Genomic DNA, 26,336 nt, shown 5'->3' on the forward strand with positions numbered 1-26,336 from the left:
GTTGAATGACACCCACCTCTGTCGAGGCATGCGAGAGTGAGGCCGGCAGTCAGTAGGTAGGCACTGACCCTCCAAGGGCTATTATGCCATGGGTTTTACCAAGAGATATCACAGAACTGCACTATGTTGTTTGTCTGGTAGAAATAATGCCTTTGAAAAATCTGGTTTATTCCAGTGCTGATTTATCTCGAAGTACAGAGCTTATGGAATGCAAAAACTAAAATATTCTTGCTGAGCAAGGTGCTTGTTCCCTTGTCTAACACCACAAAGTGAGAATTTACCAGGTCAAGTTGCAGGTAGTTCCACCTGCATGAGTTTCATATTTTTTTCTAAGTATACATACAGAGCATTAAATAAACTCTGTGGTGGAACAGCCCTTTGTGGGCAAAGGCTGATAAAGTAACTTAAAATATCTCAATGTTTTATACTGAAAAATGCAATGTCAACCATATCTTACAATTTTCAAGTTATTTACAATTGATGTACAAAAGTTTTGAATGTATTATTATAATTGCAGATGCAGTTTGGGTGACAGTATCCCTTGCCATGGTGGGGAAATTTGGTATAGCAGCCTCATTTGCTGTGTTCTACGTGTTTGTCGGGGAGCTGCTGCCCACGGTCCTGCGCAGCCAAGCCATGGGGATCGCGTCTTTCATTGCAGGCATCGGACTCATTGGATTCCCTTACATAGTGTACCTGGTAAGTGCCATCGTGCAACAGTCACGTTTCTACTCGCTTAACTGATAAGCACATAACCTCAAGATTTTATGAACTGTGTCTTGTTAAAAGCACCATACATTTTTAACACTCCAGTTTGCTTATTGTGAAAATGTTGCACATTCCATATTTTTAATATATTTTTTTCTTCTTCTCAAACACTCGGTTTCTCAGACTTATGAATACAGGCCTCGGTTCAACCGGTCGCTCAGCTGAGGAAAAAATATTGATTTCTTCTACGTAGAATACTGTACAGCTTTCTTTAAATATGTGTAGTACTGTATGTATTTTCAAAGTTGAGGTCTACAATTGTTTAGTTTGAAAAATACATTCCGTACAGTGATATAGTAGTTTTCTGTCCTTTTTTGTTCCTGCTCATCTTGTGAAGTGATGGAATGGCGTTTATTATATAATTCGGTTTAACCGGGCTACGGGTCCGGTCCCGTAGCGGCCAATTAAGAGTGCACCCACTGTATTAACAAATATGAGCAAAAAGTTATCAAAATGTCTATATTTTCTTACTTACTGTCTTGTTAGGTTAACCACAAAAATGATGATCAGATGTAACTGAAAAAGAATTTTATCTTATGCTGAAATTTGAACTTTGAACGTTAACTGGTGGGATTGTAAGTTGAGTGCTAACATCAACACTAAGTTGGAGAAATATTCTGCACATAAATCATTTTAAATGCTGTAATATTTTCAGTGATATCTAGTGCATCCATCACTAACAGTAATTTAACTCCATCCTTGTGACATTCCACCTCTTCACGATCTGCTGAATATTGCTTATTTTGCCATTATTATTGCAGGCAGTATACAGCCGCGTCCTTCCCCTAATCATCATGGGGGCCCTGTCTGTCGCTGGTGCCATAGCTTCCATCTTCTTGCCTGAGACGGTGAACATACATCTCCCCCAGACACTGGAGGAAGGAGAATCCTTTGGGGCAGACTTCAAAATCTGCAGCTGTCCTACTGGAAGGTAAGGTTAACAATTCCAGCAGAATTAGCATTCATACTTGGCCAACACCGAGGAGCACTTTGTTGTAAATAACTATTGAAAGCTGCTTCCATATCCAGTTTTACAAGTTGGATATGATCAAAAAAATTACAATATGTAGTATTCTATGCCATTGAAGTAACAAGGATTCGAACCCAGATCTCTGGCATACCATGCCAGACCTGAATGGAACAATATCCACACAGGTAAAAACAGCATAAGCAAAACCTTGGCTGGTGTGGTAAATCAGTTAATAGAAGCCTATACAGTAGACTTGCAATTATCCGAGCTAATTGGGACCGAGATTACCTCGGATATGGAAAGACTCTGATAATGCGGAGATAATGTGCTAATAGGTCGTAAATGACGAAACAACACTTAAAACTGTATAGTAATTATTTATTACTAGTATAACATAAATGAGAAGATTACTTTTTCTGCTTACAATAGGCCTACACAGACTTAAACACCACCGTAACAATCGGATACACCGACAATGTAACCAACACGTGCAGCACAGACGGTGACGTGACTCCATAAACAAACAGGGGGGTGCGTTATGAAGCGCGATGTTTTCCAACCACTCCCTCGGTTAATCGAGACTCAGTTAATCGCAAGTCTACTGTATTTGAGTCCTAGCCGAGCCTGCATTTTAGTAACTTTCTGCAATGGTATATCTGTGTGTACCAAAACATAATATTCCTTGTCAATCTTGTTTTTTTTTATTTGTTGTTTTAAGTCCACTTTATGCACAGAAAGGCTAATCAGGACTGGACCTACAGTTTAAAGTGGAATCCAAACCATTGTGCCATGTGCCTCCATCAGGTATCAAACCTGGGAACCCTTGATTACAAGCCAATGACGTTATCATTGTGCTATCAGGGAGGCCTACTCTTGTCAATGTTGAATTGTAGTGCAAGAACTTAAGTGTTTACAAATTTAATTTGGAAATATATCTATTTTACAAAACCTTCACTGAGTTTCCTCATTCTTCATTAAATTTATGTTCTGCTTTATATGCCTATGATAACTGTTACTTATCGCTAATTTATTTTACATTTTACCCAGGTGGAAATAATAAAAAATGACTGTGCACTAATGGTTTTATTGGACTCACTGTTTTATAATATGTTAATTTCATATTAATTCATTGTACTTCACATGAAAAAATGTCCAGTTGCACTGATATTATGGAGCTAAGGGCCTTTCAATAAAATAGCTTTGTTTGCAGAAGAGGTTTGTATTTAAATGATTTGGCTATCTCTTAATATGCTCCCAAGTAGATTTCATTTATAGGTTTGGCCATGGGAAATACAGCCTGTATTTAAAAAGTTCAGTGAATGGTCCGATATATCAACGGCAACATGAGCCAGGTGCACACGCACGCATATGGCTATCCAGAGACATGTCTAGAAGCACCACCTAGCGTGGAGTACACGTGGCCGTCAAGGTAAACCTGCTGTGGGCAGTCAAATGTAGTCAGTGTGAGAGGAAGTGTCACAGTGCAATGGAGCAGCGAGACATCATCAAGTTCTGCTACAAATTGGGGAAAACGGCAACACACACACATGAAATGTTGGTTCAAGTGTACGGGAAGGAAGTCGTGAGCAGAAAATGTGTTCACTACTGGTTCAAACGCTTCCGCGATGAGAAGGAAATTACTGAGGATGAGTCACGTTCGGGTCGGCAGTCGACAAGCAGAACCCCAGACATGATTGAGCGAGTGCAACTGACTCTACAATTGATGGCAGAAGAATTAGGCATTAGCAAGGACACAGTGCACATTATCCTCCGCAAAGATTTGGGTAATTGGGGATCTTTTCCTGGTTTGTATCGCACAACCTGACAGATGAGCAGCAAGCAAAATGGATGGAAACCCCTGGAGATCGCACTACCATGTGTGACAAGGATCCATCCTTTCTGCGAACCATCGTCACAGGGGATGAGACCTGGTGCTACCAGTTTGATCCGGAATACCCAAATTCCTTGTGACCCAAAAAGAGTTGCCTGCAAAAGTCTAATCTCAAGACAATGTTGATCACCTTCATCCATATGGAATTCATTCCAGCAAATTCTATGAGGAAGTTTTGGAACGGTTCCTACGATGCATCCAGCATGTTCAACCAGAGTTGCACAGGACTGGACAGTGGATGTTGCTGCATGATAACATGCCTGGGCACTGAGTGATCCACGTGCGCCAATTCATGGCTCAGCGCAGCATACGTGATCTCCATCATCAACCATACTTCCCTGATCTGGCACCTGCAGACTTCTTTGTTTTCCCGCCTGCGTCATGAAAGGCACATATTTTGCAGACATGGCAGCAATCCAAGAATGTGAGGACAGCGGTTCTGTGATCGATTCCTAAAGAGGCCTTTGCTGACAGTTTCCAGGATCTTCATGAACGTTGCCAAAAGTGTATTGTGGCGGATGGCAATTATTTTGAAGGCCAATAGAGGTAATTTGTCTGTATCTTTTGTTTTGTTTGTTTTATGATACCATTCACCAAACTTTTTAGATGCAGAATGTAGTACAACAGCAAGCGGCAATCCTGCACAAAGGAAAGTGTGGTGGCTCCATGTGTTATTGGCCAGTGTATTGTACCCATGCAACTTCAGTTACACCATCGATTGACAGTGTTCAATTCCAGATAGAACGATATCTAGGCATGTGAAACAGCATTGTCAAACAGGTTTGGTCACCAATAGGACACATGAGGGACTCCAGACGACAGTGCATACCCTCTGAACATGTTTATTGAGCCTGTGCAGCTCTCCAGCAAAGTCCGCTCGGTCGCAATGCAGGGACACTGCACATTAATCGCAGTTCACTGCATTGGATTCCAAAATGTGACAAAGTTCCGCCCATACAAATTGCAATTTGTGCTACAACTACGGCCAGGAGATAAGGTTATGTCAATAGGAGTAATTTGCCTGACATTATTTTCAAAGTATAGGCATATAGGCATGGTGTCTGTACTGCACAGCCATTGATATATTTTGGGTTTTCTTTTGAACTATTTTCCATAGCCCACCCTGTATAAGTGAATTTGAATCTTTATGTAGCTTTGCCACGTTGAATTTTAAAGAAAACTGTTTCAGGGTCGATAAACATTTTGGAAGATATATACATATTAACTATAATTCTGCTGTGTACAAATAATTTCAACTTTCTAATATTTTGACAGAAATTCACCAGAAGAGGAACCCGACACTCTACAGTACTTTTCCAACAAGCGCCTTGCCAATGGAACCACAGACAACATGGAAGAATCAAATCCAGAAACGATGGAGTTTCTGGGCAACAGAGATGCTTCCTTATAGCCCTATTGTCTAGTGATCGTTAAAGGTGTGCATGAGTGTTTGTGCGTGTACAGATGCAATTTTTTTATATATGTAAACAAGTATACACAGATCTAGCCTGTAACAGTATTACAGGCTAAATGAGGAAAATTACTGTTGAAAAAAAAAAGATAAAAAAACTGTTACAAGTTCTTCTATAATAATGAGGAAGCCATGTGCCATTTTTGGTGAAAAGAAAGTGTCTGTTGTGCGGCTAGACGGAAGAAGCCTTTTCTTGATTGCTATGAGAAGCCGAGCATCAGAATAGGAAAGTTACCACATGACACCAACAGTGGGCGATATTTGTGGCATGCCAAGTAAGACATGTTTGTTTTATGCATCGACAGGAAAAACTGTGTATGATAGTATTAGTGCTGGTACACTAATATCCGTAAGTGCCTACCTCTGAAACATGAATGACAGTGTAAGGAAATGTAAGTAGGGAAAAAAATGGAAATATTTCTTTTCCGTGAATTAAATTTCAGCAGCTCACGTAAGTCCTTAAACAAATTCAAGTTACCTTGTACAGAGATAAGTTCACGCACACGAACTAAGTATTTCATTGTTCATGCAACTGTGTGTGCTGCAAAAATAACACACACACAAACACGGTAACTAAGTAATTGGAATCATTGGAAGGTGAAAAAGAATTTATGTAACTTCAATACGTTCTTGTGTGAATTGGCAGTTGTATATTCTATTTCCCAATATTAGATTCAGAATTCTTTTGAAACCACAATTTTTGGGTTTCTCGTGCTACAAAGAGAGAAACATTTCCCTCCCACAGAAGCTTCGGCTATGTTAATTTTAGACTGATGTAGTCTACACTACAATCTAAAATATATCTGGAATAATCCTCCATTGGAATTTATGACAATCCATAATGTAGTATTTCAAATTGTTCTTACAACTTGCTCTTCAAATTTATATTTCAAACTTGCCAGAAAATTGAGTAATACATCGTACCTAATCGTTGGAAATATGAATCAAAATTAATGTTTGTCTTAATAATTTCAGCAGGATTGTATGTGCAGATTTGTATTAGTTCATGATGGAGAAGTAACTTTGGGAGACGGTCCCCTGCACAAGGGTCCAGACGTACGTACGTATTCTCTCTCTCTCTCTCAGCAGATGCATTGCCATGCTTCTCAACAACAGTTGGAGATATTGATGTTGAAGGCTTCATTTTCAACAGAGGTGTTCTACTTCTTGCAATGGAAAATTACCTGGTGGTAAGTTACTGTACTGGGGATTGCTCCATATCTCTTCCTGCTAAAGGGTGGGGTTGGAAATTGCACAAGAGGTAAGTTAGTTCGTGGTTTGCAACCATTTTATGTAGTTGAGTTTATGCGACATATTCACTTTCACGCTAAAGAGCATTCAGGTACTACTCAAGAATAACACTCTATCAAAGCAGTGATTAAAGTTGGCAGTCACAAAGGACCAGAATATGTAATAATGGTGAAAAAAAAAGAAGGGCAAGAATATAATTCTGCTGTATTCAGAAGTAACTATGAGAAAAATCATCTCGTAAAAAAACAAGCCAGATCAGTGGTTAGGTGTAATCATGTTGCAGCAATGTATCTCTCTGATTCTGAAATATGATCAGCAGTTTGCTCGGAGAAGTATAAATTACCTTCATTGTCTCAGATTTCATGGAAAAGTTTGAAGCTGAATATCTAAAAAAGATGAACAACACTTGAGATTCATCCAATGAATTACAGAAAGAGTGAAGTTTCCACTTTCTTCTCACATTATGTACCTTGGCAGTCATTTATGCACACTTATTCTCATGGCTAACAGAAGAGATGTATGAGAATCAGTAAGCTTTATTTCCTAAAATTGTTTTCACATAAAGCAGGAGACTGTAAAATTGGGATTGTACTGTAATTTTAAGCATTGGCAGCTAGTAGGCAAAGTTTGAAGTAATTAGAAATCGACACTATTGTCGTCTGGTGCCCAGAGTACAGTGGAATCCATGAGTATTACCATTTAAAATTGTCCATCACCATGTTCGTGCACTTTATTTGACCCTTTGTACAGTAATACTCCTTTTTTCAATGACACTACTGCCATCTGGTGCCTGGAATCCAAACTAATCTTTAAAAGATGATAGCCATGACATCTAGTGGAGAAAGTTTCAATATTCCAACAACACTACTGCCTTCTGGTGCACTTAGAAGGTGATAGCAATGCCATCTAATGGGCAAAATTTGAAATATTTTTTTTACAATGACACTTCTGCCATCTGGTACCTGGAATACAAACTAATCTTAAAAGGCGATAGCAATGCCACCTAATGGGCAAAGATTGAACTATTTTTTCTTCAAAGATACTAATGCCATCTGGTGCCAAAGTTTGAACCCTATTTTTCAATAACACTACTGCCATCTAGGGGCAAAGTTTGAACTATTTCTATCAATGACACTACTGCCATCTAGTGGGCAAAGTTTGAACAATTTCTTTCAATGACACTACTGACATCTAGTGGGCGAAGTTTGAACTATTCTCTTTCAATTACACTATGCCATCTAGTGGGCAAAGTTTGAACTATTTTTTTCTTCAATGACACTAACATCATCTGGTGCCCAAAGTTCTATTTTTTTTTCAATGACACTACTGCCATCTGGTGCCCAAAGTCCAAACTAATCTTAAAATGTGATAGCAGTGCCACCAAGTGCAGAAAGTTTGAACTATATTCTTTCCAATACACTACTGCTATCTAGTGGGCAAATTTTGAACTTTTTCCAACTACTGTCATCTTGTGGCTGGAGTCTGAACTATTTTACACTACTGCCATCTGGTGCCAACATCTGAACTAATCTAAAATGGTGATAATGCCTTCTAGTGAGCAGTTTGATTATATATATATATATATATATATAATTACACTACTGTTATCAGTGGCTAATCGTCTATTATTTCAATGCCACTACTGTAATCTGGTGACCAATCATAAATGTTTATAGCAGTGGCATCCAGTGAGCAAAGCTTGAACTACTTTTAAATCTACACTACCGACATCTGACCAATTTTTTATCAATACCAGTGGCGGCGATTGGGTTCCAAATATGAAGGGAAGGTGCTAAAACTAAGGAGGAGGTCAGTTTACTTTTCCTTGGTACATAAGGTTTAGCATAGTGCGGAGGCAAAAGAGGCAAAGACTGGGGAGGTAACTGCCCCCCCCCCCCCCCCTGTTCAATACTATTTTAACCTGGTCATAAAAATCTGAATTTTCTAATTGACAGTATTATCTTGTGACCAATGGTTGGAGTAAAATTGTTACAGATGTTGCTCCCATCTGGTGGTCAAAGTATACACCAATTTTTAATTTGCAGCAATACCCCAGGGTGGCTAATGTATGAACTAATTTTTGTTTATGCTGGCAGGACAATTCTGGATGACATCTTTAATTGAAAGTGGAAGTCTAAACATTTATAACCTACAGCACTTGCAGTGCTGCCATCTGATAAAATTTAAACAACCTATTTCCTTAAATAGTTTGAACAATTTAATAATCGCCAAGTTACTGACAAATTACCTTAATATATATATATATATATATTTGTGTAAACTTTTGTTTGCCTATGGGTTTCGGCAACTCATTGTTACCATTCACATAATGTTGATTAACATAAATGCTTGTCTTCTATTTACCTGTATATTTTGTCAAAAGTTAACCTGAAGTTCTCACATCAAACTAAAATCAGGAACATTCCATTTCAAAGCACAAATTATTTCTAAATACAGCAGAAATATATTCTTAGCCGCCTCCCTTTCTTTTCACCATTATTAAATATACTGGACTAAATTACATGGCATTGAAGTCCTTGGTCACTGCTAACTCTCATCACAACTTTGCTGTAGTACTACTCGAGAAATATGATGAGTACCATTAGGCTACATAGGAAACTCTCTAGTTGCTCAACGATTTTGGTATTATGTGTAGATGAGTTTGAGGTCACAAATCAACTTACCTCTTGTGCAATCAGACAATTTCTGTGTATATGTAAGTCATGGATAATTCTGTAACGATCACAGTGGAGTTCTTACTACCCAGAAGCGTCTATGTCTGTACCACATCATCAATTGTAGGCACTTTCTGGGGAAAATATCCTGCCTCCAGTGAGCAGAAGGATATGGGGCAATTTCCCAGCATACCACATATGCTGAACGGTAACTTACCACCAAGTAATATGCCATCACAGGAAGCAGAACACCTCTGTTGGAAACTAGGCCTTCAACATCAACATGTCCAACAATTGTTGTCAGAGGCACGGCAATCAATCTGCTGTAAGAGAGAATACATGCCACTGGGACACAGTGAATTTATCACACAACCAGTGTGCACGAGTCAGTCTCCCAAATTTTATTTTTCATCACCAACTAATTTCTTCAATCCCTCTGAAATTAAGAGAAACATTAGTTTGTACTCAACTTTTATATGTTTATTTTAAAGTACTGAATTCAATTTTAACCCTAGAACACTAACCATTACTGGAAGGAACATGTTCACTAATCCCTCGTAAATTTTACAATGGTACTTTTTCTTCTTTTATCTACAAAATCATTGATGATTTTCAAAACTGAATATTTTCCCTCATTCATACATAGTATTGAGAATCTAAAAATGTAATTTTGTTAGTTTCTAATTTACATTTATATTTTTACTTACAGTTCTTACTTAACACAGTCTCTGAAAAGCAAAATTTACAGTCCAAAATATCACATCAGAAAGTTGATTTTAAAAAAAAAATATTTGGCAAATCAGCTTTTTTCTTTGCAATAACAACAGTGCAAAAATGCTCTCTAATGTACAAAATGTTAAAATATTTTTACAATTATCAATTAGATTTTGAACTGAAATTACAATTAAAACAAATTACATCCTATTGTAATTTGTTTTTATGTCTATATTTTCCTTTTATCAGCACTCGGACCTCCCCAACCATAATTAATTGATTGACTGATTGTTTATTTAATGTTATTTTTGTTATTTAGTCTGGCGCCTGAACTCGCAGCACTAACAAAACCATATAGATTGTACAAGTAAAATATACATAGTCACTAACTCCTCATAAAACTTATAACCCCCCACAGCAAACAACAAGTGAGATCCATCAGGATGGTAGCTCAGCATAAACTCTTAATAAGAAAGGTAAAACGAAGGTGGTTGTACGGGGAAATATATTTTGTTCAAAACAGCAAGTTCTGACAAATAAAAATTACGACAGGTTAGTGGTCTAGGGTTAAGATTTGCTGTGTGGTTTTCAACGCACACGTTCGGGTTACGTAAAGTGTAGGAATATGTAAAACCTTAGAACAGAATGCATTTTGAGCATACGATTTGTGAAACATTTATTTAAACATATTTCAAACATACTTTTTGTCGGATAAAGGTATTTTGTTTTATAAAACTACAACAAATATATTTTATGATATTTTCTGCCATGTAGAAATGAATCTCATTAAAAATTTGCATGTGATGATTTATACTGTTTCTAGATTCATTAAAACAACTGGCATTTCCTTTCATTCAGGTCCCATTAATAGAAAGTAATTATTCATTCATTTAACATGCATCATGTAAATACCATTGTTTCATCAAATATGAATGTCAAACAAATCATGTAAGATACTTACCTGGGTCCTTTGACCTGATATATCATCTAGTGCAGTGTTTTCTGCAGAAACAAAGACTTTCACTTACATGTAGGAATCATCGATACCAGGCAAAGCATCCACATAATCTTATATTTATTTCACAAACTATGTAGTTAGTAGTTTTAACACAATGAGCCGCAACACAAAAATCTGTTCTGGCTAAAATGTCTGTGACTTGCTTAAACTAAAATTTGTATAAAATTGTACATACATGCATATTCATTAAAAAAAGATATTTAGATATATTTGTCAGATTTTGACAACTAAAACCAAACAGGGTATTTTTCACAATATAACCAGGTAGAATACTTTCTCTTTGTACATAGTCTGGTTTAGGTTACTGCATGTCATGTATGGATAGCCATAGTTAATACATATATTTGTAACAAACTTGTTTGTATTGATTAGCTTTTTAATGCTGAAGGAAACAATAAATGTATACAAAAAAACAGCATGGATTGTTTTTTTCCTACGAAAATTTTTCACAACATTAAAAGTGTTGTGTTTCACTACATTGCACCAAATTACAGATACAAAATGAGCTTCGAACATTAACATTAATTGCTAGTTACAAAACATCTACAATCAGCAATGCACACCCTAAAGGGGAGACTTGCTTGGCACATAAAAAAGTACCTGTACACTGTACACATTCTTATTTTATTGTCAGTGCTCGGAATTTCTAGCGAAGGGTATGTTTGGTCAATTATGGGGATATGTGGGGGGAGAGCTTGCACAAATGAACCCAGGTGGGGGATACTTTATGAGCATTTTCACAACTGGGGAGATAGCGTTCCTCTACACTTCGAGCACTGCTTATTGTTCAATTTGTGCCTTACCTGTGACAGACTAATTGTTGAAGTGCAAGACATCAGCCCATCGAAAAATCTTTGATTGATTGATGACCTGGTTGAAACTCTGGGAGTAAGCACAGTATTTAAAAACAGAGGAATAAAAACAAAAAAAGTTTTCCACTTCACGTGATACTCACAAAGTAGCAAATAATCTCAATTTTTCTACTTTACAGGCTGCAATTTCTATTTTCATCTCAACAAATTAGGCAACAGAATGCCAAAGACTTTTCAACAAAAGTAATTACGCAGCATTCATTAGTTTTATGGCTCATGTAAATAAGATACCCATACTTCGACTCAATGTACTTAAAAAGCAGATACTTTAATGGAATACACACACAACAGGAAAACTTTTATCCAGAGATTTTACATAATTTCTTTCTAAATGCTTTGTTTATGCAAAACGTATAGATGTTAGAAAACTATTTTCAAAAAAAGCTAAAAAATTATCCCAATTCTAAAAATTTACTACAATGTTAAAGAAAGTTAAATGTTACATGTAGTTATCTCTGGACTGAAGCAATTACCATGTGATCTATTTACATTCATATAATTGTACTTTTATAAATTTTTTTCAAAGCAATTATATGTAAACCAATTCTTCCCTGTAATAAAAGTATGAGCCTGTTTTCCTCCTTGTAGTTTTCACTAATAAAAATTATATGATACATGAAGAAAGAAATAGGTACTTTCTGGATTATATTTTGGAACATGTAAATAATTTTAAGTGTGTGTGTGTGTGTTTGTGTGTGTGTGTGTGCAAATAAAATTATAATACCTTGAGCAGTTTCTATATCCTATTGCAGGAGTAAATAATTTGCACAGAGTGTCTCAGTATTCATCTGATGGTGTCCCAGGTAGCCTATCAAAATCTCCTGAATCGTTTAGACCCTGCAAGAATTTACAGAATTTTTATTGATTATTAAAAAAAAGATATTTTAAGAAAAAATATGCTGCAAGAAAATGTTTAAAAATAGTAAATATCTACTATTTTAACTCCGAATTTTAAAAATATTAATAAAATAGAAGTTACAACAGTACTCTAAATCAAGGTGAGACAAATGGTTTTCTGGACTAAGTTTTTTACATTGTTACAGTTTTGCAACATCTGAAACTTTAATTCAGTTTTGATATGCACAGGATATGTATACTTGAGTAAATTGCTGTTCAACCAAGACTTGAACCTGAAATCAATATTTATTTTTGCAAGATGCTAGGTGGCAAGACGACTGACAAATGGATCTCTTGGTCAAACAAGATAAATTGTAAATAAAAACACAAGAAAGAACAACAAAATTTACATGATACAGCATTAGAGGAATAAGGAACAAAGTAAGGCAAGAAGGGCTGAAAATTTAAGGAATGCATTTCGAAATAAATGGGGAAACAATAAGAATACTTACTGCAACTTCCCTGCCAGATTTTGTCCTCCATCTTGGAGTTCGTGCACTTTTCGTGGCCGAGTGGCTTTCAATGATTACTCCTCTATCATGCTCGGTGTTAGTGTCGTAAACGACCGGCACTTCTTCATTCTGTATCAACTGTCTCTTGGCTACATCCTTCTCCACTTTCTTCTTCCCTTTCTTCTTCTTTTTACCATTCGTCCACCCTTTAGACTTCTTGGAATCCGCGTCGTCGTTGTATTTCTCAGTCTGCATCACCGGTGGCAACCTATCAGTTCTAGCTATGGGCTTGTCCCACCTTCTCATCTCGACGTCGGAAAACTTTGTGTCCGTAACAGTTGGCAGGCTGTTGGGGTTCCTGTAGCGAGCCAGTGATTGCTGGGTGCCGTCTATAGAATCCTCAAACTGGATTTCTCTGTAGGTTGGTATTTTGCTATTTTCAGAGCTCTGAAACGGGGGGAAGTGATAAAACTTATTAGGAATCAATGGCTAGCACAGTCAAGATGTTATGAAAATTACAAACAAAATATAACATAACCCATGAGGGCCAGCCTCACTCCCACATGCCTCAGCAGAGGTGGGCAACCATCCAAGCATTTACAGGGTTATGAGTAGTCAGCACAACGAAACCCCAGTCATTGTGGGTGTCCACGGCCAGGTTACACAACTCACTGTTAGCTCCCCAATTTCCTCACAATGGTGGGTGGCCACCAGTCCCTTACATACGCTGAAATCTCAGGAGCAAAGTTGTTACGCTTTCTTTCCAGGAGACTCGAACCAATGTGCATCCTGTAGCCCAAGCTCAAAGCCTTAGAACGCATGGCCATAGTGTAGAACAACACAACAAAATGTACTTCGCAGCTAAGTGTGTGAGTATAATTTGAAAAAAAGTAACGTTAGGCTGCAATTCAAGCTGGTTATACATAAGTATCGGATGCAGCCAGAGTCCAGATAGTGTGTAGGAAAAATTACTTCCTTCTTAAAAACATGGATCTTGATATTCTAATTAAGGCACATAATTCTATGAATCTTTTCACAGTACACTGGTAGATTTACATAGTCGAGATGAAATCTTAGTAATTTTAGTTCCCAAAATGTTTTACTTGTTCCCAACAGTACATATTTTGATAGAGTACCAGGATTTCCTCAGCACCTACTTGCAACTTTGCATATATCAGGGTTGTCCAAACAATGACCAGTGAAAGTCCTTTATGCAGCCTGCCCTTATACTGATAAAACCTATAAGTGTATTTTGAGGCATTATTTTTAGTCCAAGCAGTAACATAGCTCACAACGAACTGCTGAAGAATTACTTGGCCCTGAATACCAAAAACATTTGGACACCCCTTACTTATATAAATATAAACACCACTTCTCTGGCATGAGGCATAAGCAACATATGGAAATTTGCATTGCTGTAAGCATCACAAGTGAGAATAAACTGATGTTTTACTTGTGTATTTTAGATACTTTCACTTATGGTATGAGAAATCCAAAGCGACAATCAAAAAGAAATAATTGGTGATTACAACCCTACATCAGTTAAGCTGTGATATATCTACGAGGTTTATTTTTTAATTAGGAGCCATTTTGAAATAGAACAAAAACATGCAAAGGAAGAAATTTAATTACCTCTGTGGCTGTTCATACGTACATTCAGCTACTTCTCAACGTAGTTCCCATAGTTGTTGAGACACTTGTCGCAGTGGTACATGAGCTTTTGTAGATCCTCATCAAAGAAATATGCCGACAGGTCAGACAGCCAATTCGTCACGGTCTGTTTGGCTTCGTCGGCGCTGTTGAATCGCTTTGCAGTGAGGAAAATCTTCAAGTGGAGGAATAGGTGATAATATCTAGGGGCGAGATCCAGAATGTACGGAGGGTGGTCCATCCGCTCCCAGCCCAATGAGCGACTGTGTGCTAGCTGCAGTGTGTGGCCGTGTGTTGTCGTGCAGCAACATGATACCGGAAGACAGCATTTCTAGTCGTTTATTCTGCATTGCTCGGCGAAGTTTCTTGAGAGAGTTGCATTACACAGCTGCATTAACTGGAAACTCAATCAGAAGCACCCCGAACCGCACTCTCAACATCATGCATCAATGAGTCCATTATGATTGAGGGGCATCTTGATCGTGGTTCATCATGAACATTCGTGCGACCGGCCTTAAACAGATGTACCCACTACGCACCATACCTTCAACAATGACATTCTCACCATACACCTCATGTAACTGGCGATAAATGTCTGCCACTTTCACATTTTTCGATGTCAAAAACCTGATCACTGATCGTATCTCACACTCGGTGGGATTTCACCTGCACCACTTCCATTGTCCACCACAACCACACCAAGCATTTCACAACGTGCAAATGGCGTCTGTTTTCGTGCAAGGCTTGTCGGTACGTCGGTACATGCTTGGCATTTTGCATGCGCAAAACGCCAAGCATGCAATGTTGCCAACGTCAGCTCAAAACTGCCCCTAATTAAAAAATAAACCTCGTATTTACATAAACATTCATTCAGCCTCTTAAACAACATATGTTAACAGGTTTTGCCTTAGAAAACAAAAGTAATAGTTAGAAATGTATATTAAGAGCCATAAAACTCAATTACAAATTATTTATAGCAATATTGCATTGACAGTTTTACCAACATGTCAGTCAATACCAGGAAGAGTATGACCTTCACATGTTAATTGGTAGAAGGAACAGAGTGTACACTAGAACAACCTTCAATTTCATGTTGCCTCACATATATTTTGCAATGTGCAGATGTTTAAGAATCTTTGGTAATTACTAGAGCTCCGAAGTTGATGACCTAAACAATAAAAAAAAAAGAACCTATAAAATGACCTTAAAATTACCAAAAAATTACCAATTTTTTTTTAAAAAAAAAAAAAGACCTAAAGATACTTTTATCTCCTAAAATGAAATTTTGGTTTTTCATGAATCGTAAGTGTGTGGTAGCATAAAAACCTGTTGTTTGGTGATTTAAACTAGGGATGGCCAGATCCGGATCCTGGAGGATCCGGTTGGTTCCGGATCCAAAAATTTTTCGAATCAGGATCCGGTACTTTTGGATCCGGATCTGTTTTGCCATCCAACATGCGCTTCATTGGAAAGTAAGAATGTGTTTATAACATATTGTTACCTGCTTACATATATATATATATATATATATATAATATACATATATACACATATATGTATAGTGTGTGTGTGCGCGTGCGCGATTTGTATTAATTAATACACTTACAAGGGAGGTCTAAGTCTCCCCCTCCGATTTCCATGAAACTTGGCAGGTGTATAGAGGCCCCCCTCAAATGTCAAGATGAGGAGAAATTGAAGTGGGGATCTGACCCCGAAACCACGTAAATATGGCATAGGAAGAAACAGGGGGCATAGGGCCTCTCTATACACCTGTCAAATTTCATAAAATTGGAGGGGGAAACAGGGGTCAGATGATCCCCACGTCAATTGGTCCTCATCTTGACATTTGAGGAGGGTTTTGCCCCCTAAAACAGTTTTTTAACCGAAACAAAAAAAAAACACGTATTTCTTCCTTTGGGCCCCTCTATACACCTGCGAAGTTTCATGAAAATCGGAGGGGGACACAGGGGTCAGATCCTTACTTCAATTTGTCCTCATCTTGACATTTGAGGGGATTTTGCCCCCTAAAACAGTTTTTAGCTGAAATAAAAAAAAACGTATTTCTTTCTTTGGGCCCCTCTATACACTTGCCACGTTTCATGGAAATCGGAGGGGAACACAGGGGTCAGATCCCCACTTCAATTTGTCCTCATCTTGACATTTGAGGGGAGGTTGCCCCCTAGAACAGAAACAAAAAAACACGTATTTCTTCATTTGGGCCCGTTTATACACACACCTGCCAAGTTTCATGGAAATCGGAGGGGGACACAGGGGTCAGATCCTCACTTCAATTTGTCCTCATCTTGATATTTCAGGGGGTTTTGCCCCCTAAAACAGTTTTTTAGCTTAAACAAAAAAACACGTATTTCTTCCTTTGGGCCCCACTATACTGCCAAGTTTCATGGAAATCGGAGGGGGATACTTAGATAACCTCCCTTGTTAGTCTTACACTTTGTAATTATATAACACTGCATATATTATAATGTTTTATTTTAATTTGTAAAACTGTAACTGTAGAACAATTGTATAATTTTTGTATAGCATTTCTATTTTGTTATATGTGTTAAAGGTTTCATCCTGGAATGGAATGTCTCACATTTATGTGTGTTTTCATTTCCAATACATTCGAATGAATACATATTTGTTTCAATGGCATTTACAAAATCACCTCTGACCTTTTATGTTAAACAAGTAAGATTATTTTTGTGCACGAGTGTGTTAGCCGATGCGTAGCAAACTATTTTAGGAACAACAGTTGAAAAAAATTCTTGTAGGACTAACTAATGAAAAATTTCTTTGTAATCGAAGATCATAATACCTTTTAAGGTGTGGTAATATAAAAATGGGATTGAGATACGAAACTCTCGGATCCAGATCCAGATCCGTAACTTTTGGATCCGGATTATCCGGATCCAGATCCGTTTGGCCATCCCTAATTTAAACAACCGAAGCAAAGATAAAAGCAATTATGTGCTATAGTAGTTGTCCCTATTTTTACTTCGAGGTTGTAAAATGCTGATGATTTTGAAGATTCGCTAGCACTTTGTCCTAGCAGCAGTTGAGATGTAGTTTTGTTTACACAATTTGCAAAACAGAATATTCCGTCTGTGGAAAAGACCTACTCACCAAATTCTGAAACAAGCTTCTGCAAAAAATAACTGTTTGCTTGTGAAACATTAAAATACTGAATTTATTGTATAAAAAATATATACACTAAAAAAGGTAATGTTTCCACCCTCTAACAGGGTCTTCTTCAGATGAATATTCACACTAGAATCTAGTTGTTAATATTCGTCTGAAGAAGACCCTGTCAGAGGGTGGAAAAGTTACCTTTTTTAGTGTATATATTTTCTATACAATAAATTCTGCCTTGGTGAGTATTTTTGGCATGTTGGAGTAAGACTCACTGACAAAATGACACTCCTCCTAATGTACAACTACCTTCCTCCCCTCGAATTCCCTGAAGAATGACAGGGAATGGTATTTTAAACTCATACTTTCCCCTTCTCTCATTAATCCCGTAACCCCCTGCAGGGTCAAGTCTTCGCTTCCAACCCCCTTCCTATGAGGGGCAGTCAAATGAAAACCGAACACCCGCTACAAAGTGACAATGGAGTTTGTTTTATTCAAAAGTAATTGCCACAAGTGTTAAGACATTTATCCCACTGGGAGACGAGACGATCAATTCCAGTCTTGTAGAAAGAGGTAGGTTGCTGACGGATCCACAACCTCATCCACTGTTGCACTTCCTCGTCCGAATGAAACAGACGTCCACGAATGTCTTTCTTCAGGTCACCAAAAAATGTGGAAGTCACAAGGGGAAATATCGGGGCTGTACGGAGGATGTTCAAGCGTTAACCAGCCAAATGTCTGAAGCTTATCCCTCACCACATTGGCAGTATGGGGACGGGCGTTATCATGCAAAAGGATGATTCCATCCGACAGCATTCCAGGGCATTTTGACTTAATGGCGCATCGCAGTTTCTGCAACGTGTCTGCATAGCGCTGCGCATTGATTGTGGCTCCACGCTCTAGGAAGTCGCATTGATTGTGGCTACACGCTCTAGGAAGTCAACAAGCAGAGGGCCCTTGCAGTCGAAGAAGCAGTTCATCATGACCTTACCGGAACTCGTATGGACAGCCTTGGATTTCTTTGGCAGGGGAGAATCGACGTGTTTCCATTGTTGGCTTTGCCGTTTGCTCTCGGGCTCAAGATGGTGGCACCACGTTTCGTCCGCTGTGATGATATGTGACAGAAATGCATACTCTTCAACATAGTACTGTTGCAAATGACTCAGACATGCAGTCATTCTGTCAATCCTTTGTCCCTCCGTCAGTTGATGTGGAACCCACTGCGTGCTAATTTTTCGGAACTGCAGGTGATCTTTGATAATGGCATGCACAGAGCCATGACTAATGTCAACCTGAACACGAATTTCTTCCTCTGTGATTCGTCGGTCTTCCCGGATCAGACCATCGATACTCGCAATCACATCAGGCATAATGGCTCGATGGGCCTGTCCCAGGCACGGATCGTCTTGCAGTGATGTGCGTCCTTCGCAGAATCTCTTCTGCCACTCGTGCACACTTGTCAGGGACATCCAGTGTTTGCCATGCACAGCAGACATGCAACGATGAATTTTGCATGCTCCAGCACCCTCAGCCACCAAGAAATGAACCACACCTCTCTGCTCTTCTTTGCTTACCTCCATTTCCAATGCTGGACGAACACACTTTTCACTACGCTCACCTCCTGAGCAATGACGAAGCAACTGTGTGGACCTGTGTGTTTTCACTATGCATTTCTCCTACCCTACAGATGGCAGTATCGATACGTAACAACAGTGTTGCCAACTTTTGCAAGGAATTTGTCTTATGGTGGGTATTCAGTTTTCATTTGACTGCCCCTGATATTTCTGTCATTATGTGACCCCCTGACACCAAGAAGATGCTCCTCTCTCCCCATGCACGTGAGCTAAAGTATGGGACGGAATCTCCATTGTAAAATTTTCGTAGAAGAAAATGTATCCCAAATTCACGAGAAAACAGGGAAGGAGCAAAAAGAAACCTCAAAAATGATAAAAATGCAATAAAAAAGACAAAAATTACTGAAAAATGACCTAAAAGCAAAAAATGCAAATAAAGTGAAATAAAAACAATGTTTTCTGGTTGTAACTGAAGAGAAACTAACAACTATTAAGTTTAACATCATCTTCAAGGCCCAGAAAAAAAAGAGGATGACATTTCATCAACTTCCGAGCAGTTCCTACACCCTGCTTGCCTTGTAGGTCCAGGACTCTAGAATACATGTGACCAATCAAAAGCTCACTGAGTGTCTTAGTAGTAGCATGACAGCTTAAACAGAAGAATGCCCATAACTAAACCAATTTAAACAGTGTTGTAACTATTTTGTATGAAAGTCTGTATACTATTAGCCAAGTTGCAAATACACTGACAAATTATGAATGAAAAATAATTTAAATTTGTATCTTAACAAATCTTAACCAATAAAAATATTATTGATGTAAATCCCATTACTAAGATTCATGTGAATTATTTCTAGCGTATCCAGTCATAAATATTCAGTAAGATGATTATTTACTATGGATAAGACTTTGTTCCTCTTAGAATTAAGATCTTGTAAGCGTTCAAATATGTAAGCTTCATAATTCAATTGTAATGAGTTTAATTGTGAAAAATATTTTAATCATTGTACAGATGTGTTAATAAAGAATACCAATCTTGCCATTATAAATATTGAACATCATTTGTGCACAAGGATGCTTATGAAATTGTAACGACCGCCATGTTAGGCAGATTTCAGTCGTATATTAGCATTTATCTTATTCGTATACTTTCAAGTTAAGAACTTGGATTAAATTATTTATACTTAATTGTTTTTATAATTCATGTATATATTTACGTTTTATCTTATATTATTCGCGTATTTTTGCAATATTTATTCAGAATTTATAGGCTAATAATTATCCCAAATAATATATGCAACATTTTCATTGTTTAAGCACAAGTTAAATACATTTCTTCTTAATACCTATTTTTGTTCAACAATGTACAAGATTGAAGTAATTTGTCTTCGTTATAAACTAAATCTTTATTTAATCATTTTTATGTACAAGGGCAAATATGATTTATTTGATAATATCAATTTAGTTATTTCTATATAGTTTAATATTGTAATATTATAGCAAAGTATTTCTCCCTCGTTTTCAATAAAATACCGTTTTCTTATTGGCTGTTTATGTTAGGAGTGGGGGAACCACGCTTCGTGTTCTTGGGGATGTAAAAACTTCCACGTTGGCATTTTTAATTGTTGCCAACCTGAACTTAGCTTACTATCGCTAATTAACATTGATCTGTTATACAAATTATCAGTTTCTCTTGTGTTATTTTATGTTATGAGTTTGTAGTATTGTAAGACAGAACAATCTGTTATGCTGCACCTCGCGCTTGAGGTAAGCAGTTGAGGTCTTGATATTAACGGTGAAGGCGGTGCACGGATTCTGTCGTGATAAATAAGTTACTCATCACTGCCTACAAGCGAGCAGGACCCAACACATTATATTTTTGGCTTGTGCGAATAAGTATGTATGCGCGCGATTTGTAATTAAAGATTTTGGACATTTTAATTATAAAGTATTTGAATTATTTTTATTTACTGTCACGTGTCGCAATTCGGTGGTTTCCTTCCTGGAGGAAGGGTGGATCTTCTTAATCCCGAACCCTGGGTGAGAACTGGTGCTCCCAACTGACCAGCCGGAGCAAGGAGTGGTGGCACGTTGCATTATTTTGGTGCCGCAACGTGGGGCATTGCATTATTTTGGCGCCGCAACTAAGGGCGCGAAGAAAGAAGACTTCCCCCTTCCCAGTGAAGTGTTGCCCAGTGCTCCCTTAGTGTTTTGTCCACCCAATCCATTGTCATTTCCAGAAGATGGATCGTGGTGATCGTCGGATACTTAGAAGCAAAGTTCGCACCGAACTCTCCGAGACATCGGCAGCGTGCTGCAGCCAGCCGTGGAGCGACGCTTCAGGTTACCAATGTTTGGAGTGTCGGCTTCTTTATCACCCGGAGTGCTGTCCAATGACAGAGACTGTTGTGGATGGAGGTGATAAGGAGTTTCGATGCCAGAAATGTTTCGAAGTACGACTTCAGCCAACTCCGACGGCTACTGTTTCGTCTCCAGCAACAGTGATGCCTGAGTGGGTCAATGTTTTGGTGGCCTCCCTAGCAGAAAAGGAGCGTGAGCGACATGAACAGCTGATTGCAGCGTTCACAGAAAAAGATCGAGAGCGCGAGGAGAGATTGAAGACCGAAAAGGAGGAGGAGAAGAGACGCCATGAACAGCTTACGGGCCAGTTATCCGAAGTGGTGCTGCAACTTAGTTCCATTCCTGCACGGATTCAGTTAACTGAAGAGAGGATAACTCAGGTGGAGTCGGCACAACAAGAACTCGTTTGTAAACAGACTGTTTTAGAGACTGAAGTTGTTGCTGTACAGGAAGAAGTGACGGGACTCAGTGGTCGACTGTCAAGTGCAATTTTGGGACTTCGAACACATGTGCAGAGTACGGTGACCGAAACACCCTCCACTCTAATGGACTCAATAAAAGAACTTGGAGAACGAGTGACAAACTTATCGCTACGTGCAGATAAGGCGTTCCATGAAGGTACAGGTTTAGCTTCATTAGAACTTCCAGTGACAAACGAGCGTGACTTAACCCGTAAGTCAGTTCCCGGTGCCCAAACAGCTGACAGACTTCGCAATATGGGTAACGATAGACAGTTAACTACTCATGTACAGGTACCTGTGTCTCTCCCCACCAAGCAAGCCAGAAACGATCATCGGCGTGGACTGAGATACGAAGATCCTTCCGACAAAGACAGTGTCCTGTGCCAAGATCGTGTTTTTCGAGTTCCCCGTATGACAGACATCAACCAGCTGCCGAAGTTTGATGGAAACATCGAAGCCCATTCTGCCGAGAAATACCTCCTAAGTTTCGATCTGATACAAGTGCCAGATGAGTGTCGATTGGACTTGTTGTCGAGGATTTTTATCGGCACTGCAGAGCACTGGCTCTCGGCTAATTGTGACCAGTTTCTCGACTACGAGGATTTTTGTGATCAGTTTAAGGCACAGTTTGCTTCTATTGAGGCCAAGCAAAGGCAACTGGCAGCCTTGCGAAGACGGCGGTACTCGTGGCAGACCAATGCGAGCATGGAAAATTATGCCTGGAGCATATACGTGGGTTTTAAAAATCTATCGGACACTCTGCGAGAACCGGAAGTTGTTACGCTAATTATCGAACAATTGCCCTTCCGTGTACGTCATCTGTGCCTTGCGAATGCACCCAGAAACATTCGTGATCTCACTGCTTTCCTGAAAAGCTACGAGTTGTGCGAAGAACCTATTGGCTTCAGACAGTATGATAACACAGGTGGTGAGCGATGACGTGATGAAGATGCTAATTCTCGTCGTCCGCAGAATACCAGGTCGCCACAGGTGCGCACGATTAGGCAGAACGTGTGGCCTAATCGACAGGTTCAGAGACAATATCGCCCGTATCCGGAACCTCGTCGCCTAGATCAGCAAAACGGTCCAGTGCAAACAGATGAGCGCTTAGACAGGACCAGAAGCTGGACTCCTCCGAGAAGAGGAAACTATTACCGCCGGAACTATGGAAACCGGTCGAGATCTGATTCACCGCAGCGCAGACCAATGGTTAACGCAGAGACCAATACTGAAGACCTGCAATTAACACCTGAGCAGCAAGAGGCCATAAATGATACAAGGCGCTACTATTGGAGTCTCGATGGTCATAGTGGCCAGGAAAACGCTCGTCTTGCCTAATTAATTCGTTCCGAGTTGGGCAAGGATTGTGCAAGGAGCGAGCTGCCTCAGTAAAACCACCTGATGTTAGCACTTGCAATAGACCTGTCAAATAGTGAATAATAGTGGCTGTTTATGTTAGGAGTGGGGGAACCACGCTTCGTGTTCTTGGGGATGTAAAAACTTCCATGTTGGCATTTTTAATTGTTGCCAACCTGAACTTAGCTTACTATCGCTAATTAACATTGATCTGTTATACAAATTATCAGTTTCTCTTGTGTTATTTTATGTTATGAGTTTGTAGTATTGTAAGACAGAACAATCTGTTATGCTGCACCTCGCGCTTGAGGTAAGCAGTTGAGGTCTTGCTATTAACGGTGAAGGCGGTGCACGGATTCTGTCGTGATAAATAAGTTACTCATCACTGCCTACAAGCGAGCAGGACCCAACACATTATATTTTTGGCTTGTGCGAATAAGTATGTACGCGCGCGATTCGTAATTAAAGATTTTGGACATTTTAATTATAAAGTATTTGGAATTTTATTTACTGTCACGTGTCGCAATTCGGTGGTTTCCTTCCTGGAGGAAGGGTGGATCTTCTTAATCCCGAACCCTGGGTGAGAACTGGTGCTCCTAACTGACCAGCCGGAGCAAGGAGTGGTGGCACGTTGCAGATACTAGTTAAATGTTTTCAAAGATGGCGATTTCAGGCTTCCACTGCATCACCTCTACTGCAGTTCTTATAAACAAAGGAATTTACATACATAGCAGCTCATCATGCTTTATCTGATGTCACAAGTCCTTCTTCACATAAAAATGTATTTTAGTCTTGTGAAACAAACTTTTCTATTAAAATTATTTAGTTTCAGGCTAAATAAGCAGCCTTCAAAATATCAAGGTTTTGTTCTTTCTTCCCATTCATCACCAACCAGTCCAATGTTACCAGCTCCTCACAGATTATATCACTAACAAGCATATAATAATACTGATGTTCCAATATTTGTAAATGTTAAGCATGAAGATTTAAGATTTTGTGAACAGCAATACTATTGAAACTGGTTTTAAATATAAGTATTTAATCCGAAACCCATAATTGGTAACATAATTAGCAAATATTACCATAGATAAGAGAATATTATAATCTCATGAATCCTGTCATAAATTCCAGTAACAGCTGACTTTTTATATACTGTGCAATCGTTATGGGGGCATCTGAATATGCATAAACTACCACATTTAGTTGAAATATATAATTTCCAATAAAAACCTTTATACATTTTCAATATCTACACATAATTTCCCAAAAACAATACACCGTTTTTACTCATGTATAATGAACATGTATAATTTTTGCCCCCAAAAACTGTGGTGCGTATTATGCATGGAATAATTCAGACAGCCAGCATGAAACCATACAGGGCCATTCCATGATTTTGAGACACTTGCATTGATTTATCATGTTTACGGAACCCTATCATGTTATATATCGTTGTAAAGCTTAAATTCTGTAGTTTCTGGATATGGCACCAGTATTTCATTCAAGATGGCAACACTAATGTGCAATGAGATTGAAATAAGCTTATCACAAAATGAAGGAATGTTCTGGTTTGTATGGTACTTTGGATGGAAGAAAAGATAAGGAAAAATAAAATAATGAAAAAATATTACTGGCCAAATAATATGATATATATGGAGTGTGTAAATGCCTCCATGGGAAGAATCCTTTGCTGCTAACGGCTAGTTTGAGGGTCCTGAATGTGCTTCTTATAAAATGTAACATTAGTCATGTAAAAAGAGAACTGGGATTTTTTTCCAGCTGTTCAAGAGGGTCTGGCGACCACCCAGCATCATATAAAGTGGGTACCTGGAGGACACTCTGGAGGGTAAAGGCAGCCAGGATGATGGTGCTGATCACACCACCCCCACCTTTGGCCATGATCAAGAGAATGTGGAGCCCTAACTCCACACTCCCTATACACCTTCATGGTGTGGTGCAAAGCACAGGGGAGCACTTTACTTTTTTTAACTGAATTATAGGGTCCTTGAAATATTTGAAAATATCCACATACAACAGTAAGCTGAGTTGACTGCCATAATATGGTTTAAATACAAAGACGCAAACAAAAATAAACGTGGCTGGAACTTACGACCCTACATCAATTTTAAGATATGATGTGTCTAATTGCATAAATTATCATTCACCTCAATAAACAACGTATGTGACAGGTTTTGCCTTAGAAAAAGAAACTAACATTTAGAAATATCTATTACAGAACCATAGAACTCAGTGGATGATAATCAATATTTTGAACAACTTAAAATTATTACAATTTTGAAGCATTTTTTTAAAGTTTTGAGTTGTTTTTTTAAGTCCACTTTATGCACAGTAAGGCTAATCGGGACTGGACCTATGGTTTAAAGTGGGATCCGAGCCACTATGTACCTCCACCAGGTATCAAACCCGGGACCCCTTGATTACAAGGTGATGACGCTACCACTGAGCCATCTGAGAGGCACTTGAAGCATTGGTATCAGCATCGGTGCGAATTGATCAGTATGGGCATTGGTCCACAGGAGGGGTGCCCATCACCCTCAAGGCCCATGATGCGCTCCCCCCAAAAAGATCATTTGCCCCCTGTTTATGCCGAATTAATTACTCAAATTATTTTTGTCAGACAAAATTTGCGGAAAAATATAATACCAGAGGTGCAACCACGGATTTCTTTGTCTGGGGAGGTGCAAGTACCAAACGTACCAATAATAATAATGACATTATTATCATTACTAGTGGTGGTAGTAGTAGTAGTTATTATCCTCATAAATTACCCAAAAAGGTGGTAGAAATCTGTGCTAAAGCATT

General features: G+C 38.6%; 2 protein-coding genes across 4 annotated transcripts in view; one reads left to right on the top strand and one right to left on the bottom strand.

The window, feature by feature from the left end:
- The window catches only part of LOC145980295 (organic cation transporter protein-like), a 141,969-nt gene extending 134,058 nt beyond the window's left edge, over positions 1-7,911 (top strand). The window contains 3 exon segments of the mRNA XM_083113315.1: positions 518-699; positions 1,530-1,699; positions 4,905-7,911. Coding sequence (XP_082969441.1) covers positions 518-699; positions 1,530-1,699; positions 4,905-5,040 — 488 coding nt within the window. The 3' untranslated portion in view covers positions 5,041-7,911.
- A 1,951-nt stretch (positions 7,912-9,862) lies between these two features.
- The window catches only part of LOC145980294 (uncharacterized), a 224,749-nt gene continuing 208,275 nt past the window's right edge, over positions 9,863-26,336 (bottom strand). For 2 of the 3 annotated variants that reach the window (XM_083113312.1, XM_083113313.1), the window contains exons 43-44: positions 12,980-13,426; positions 9,863-12,467 (exon numbers count right to left, since the gene is read on the bottom strand). In XM_083113312.1, the coding sequence (XP_082969438.1) occupies positions 12,408-12,467; positions 12,980-13,426 (507 nt within the window). In that variant the 3' untranslated portion in view covers positions 9,863-12,407. The remainder of the gene's footprint in view (positions 12,468-12,979; positions 13,427-26,336) is intronic. The other variant, XM_083113314.1, reaches the window with a different exon arrangement.

The sequence above is a fragment of the Lepisma saccharinum genome, chromosome 27, assembly GCF_977018435.1.
Source record: "Lepisma saccharinum chromosome 27, izLepSacc3.1, whole genome shotgun sequence".
In the NCBI taxonomy this organism is placed as follows: domain Eukaryota; kingdom Metazoa; phylum Arthropoda; class Insecta; order Zygentoma; family Lepismatidae; genus Lepisma; species Lepisma saccharinum.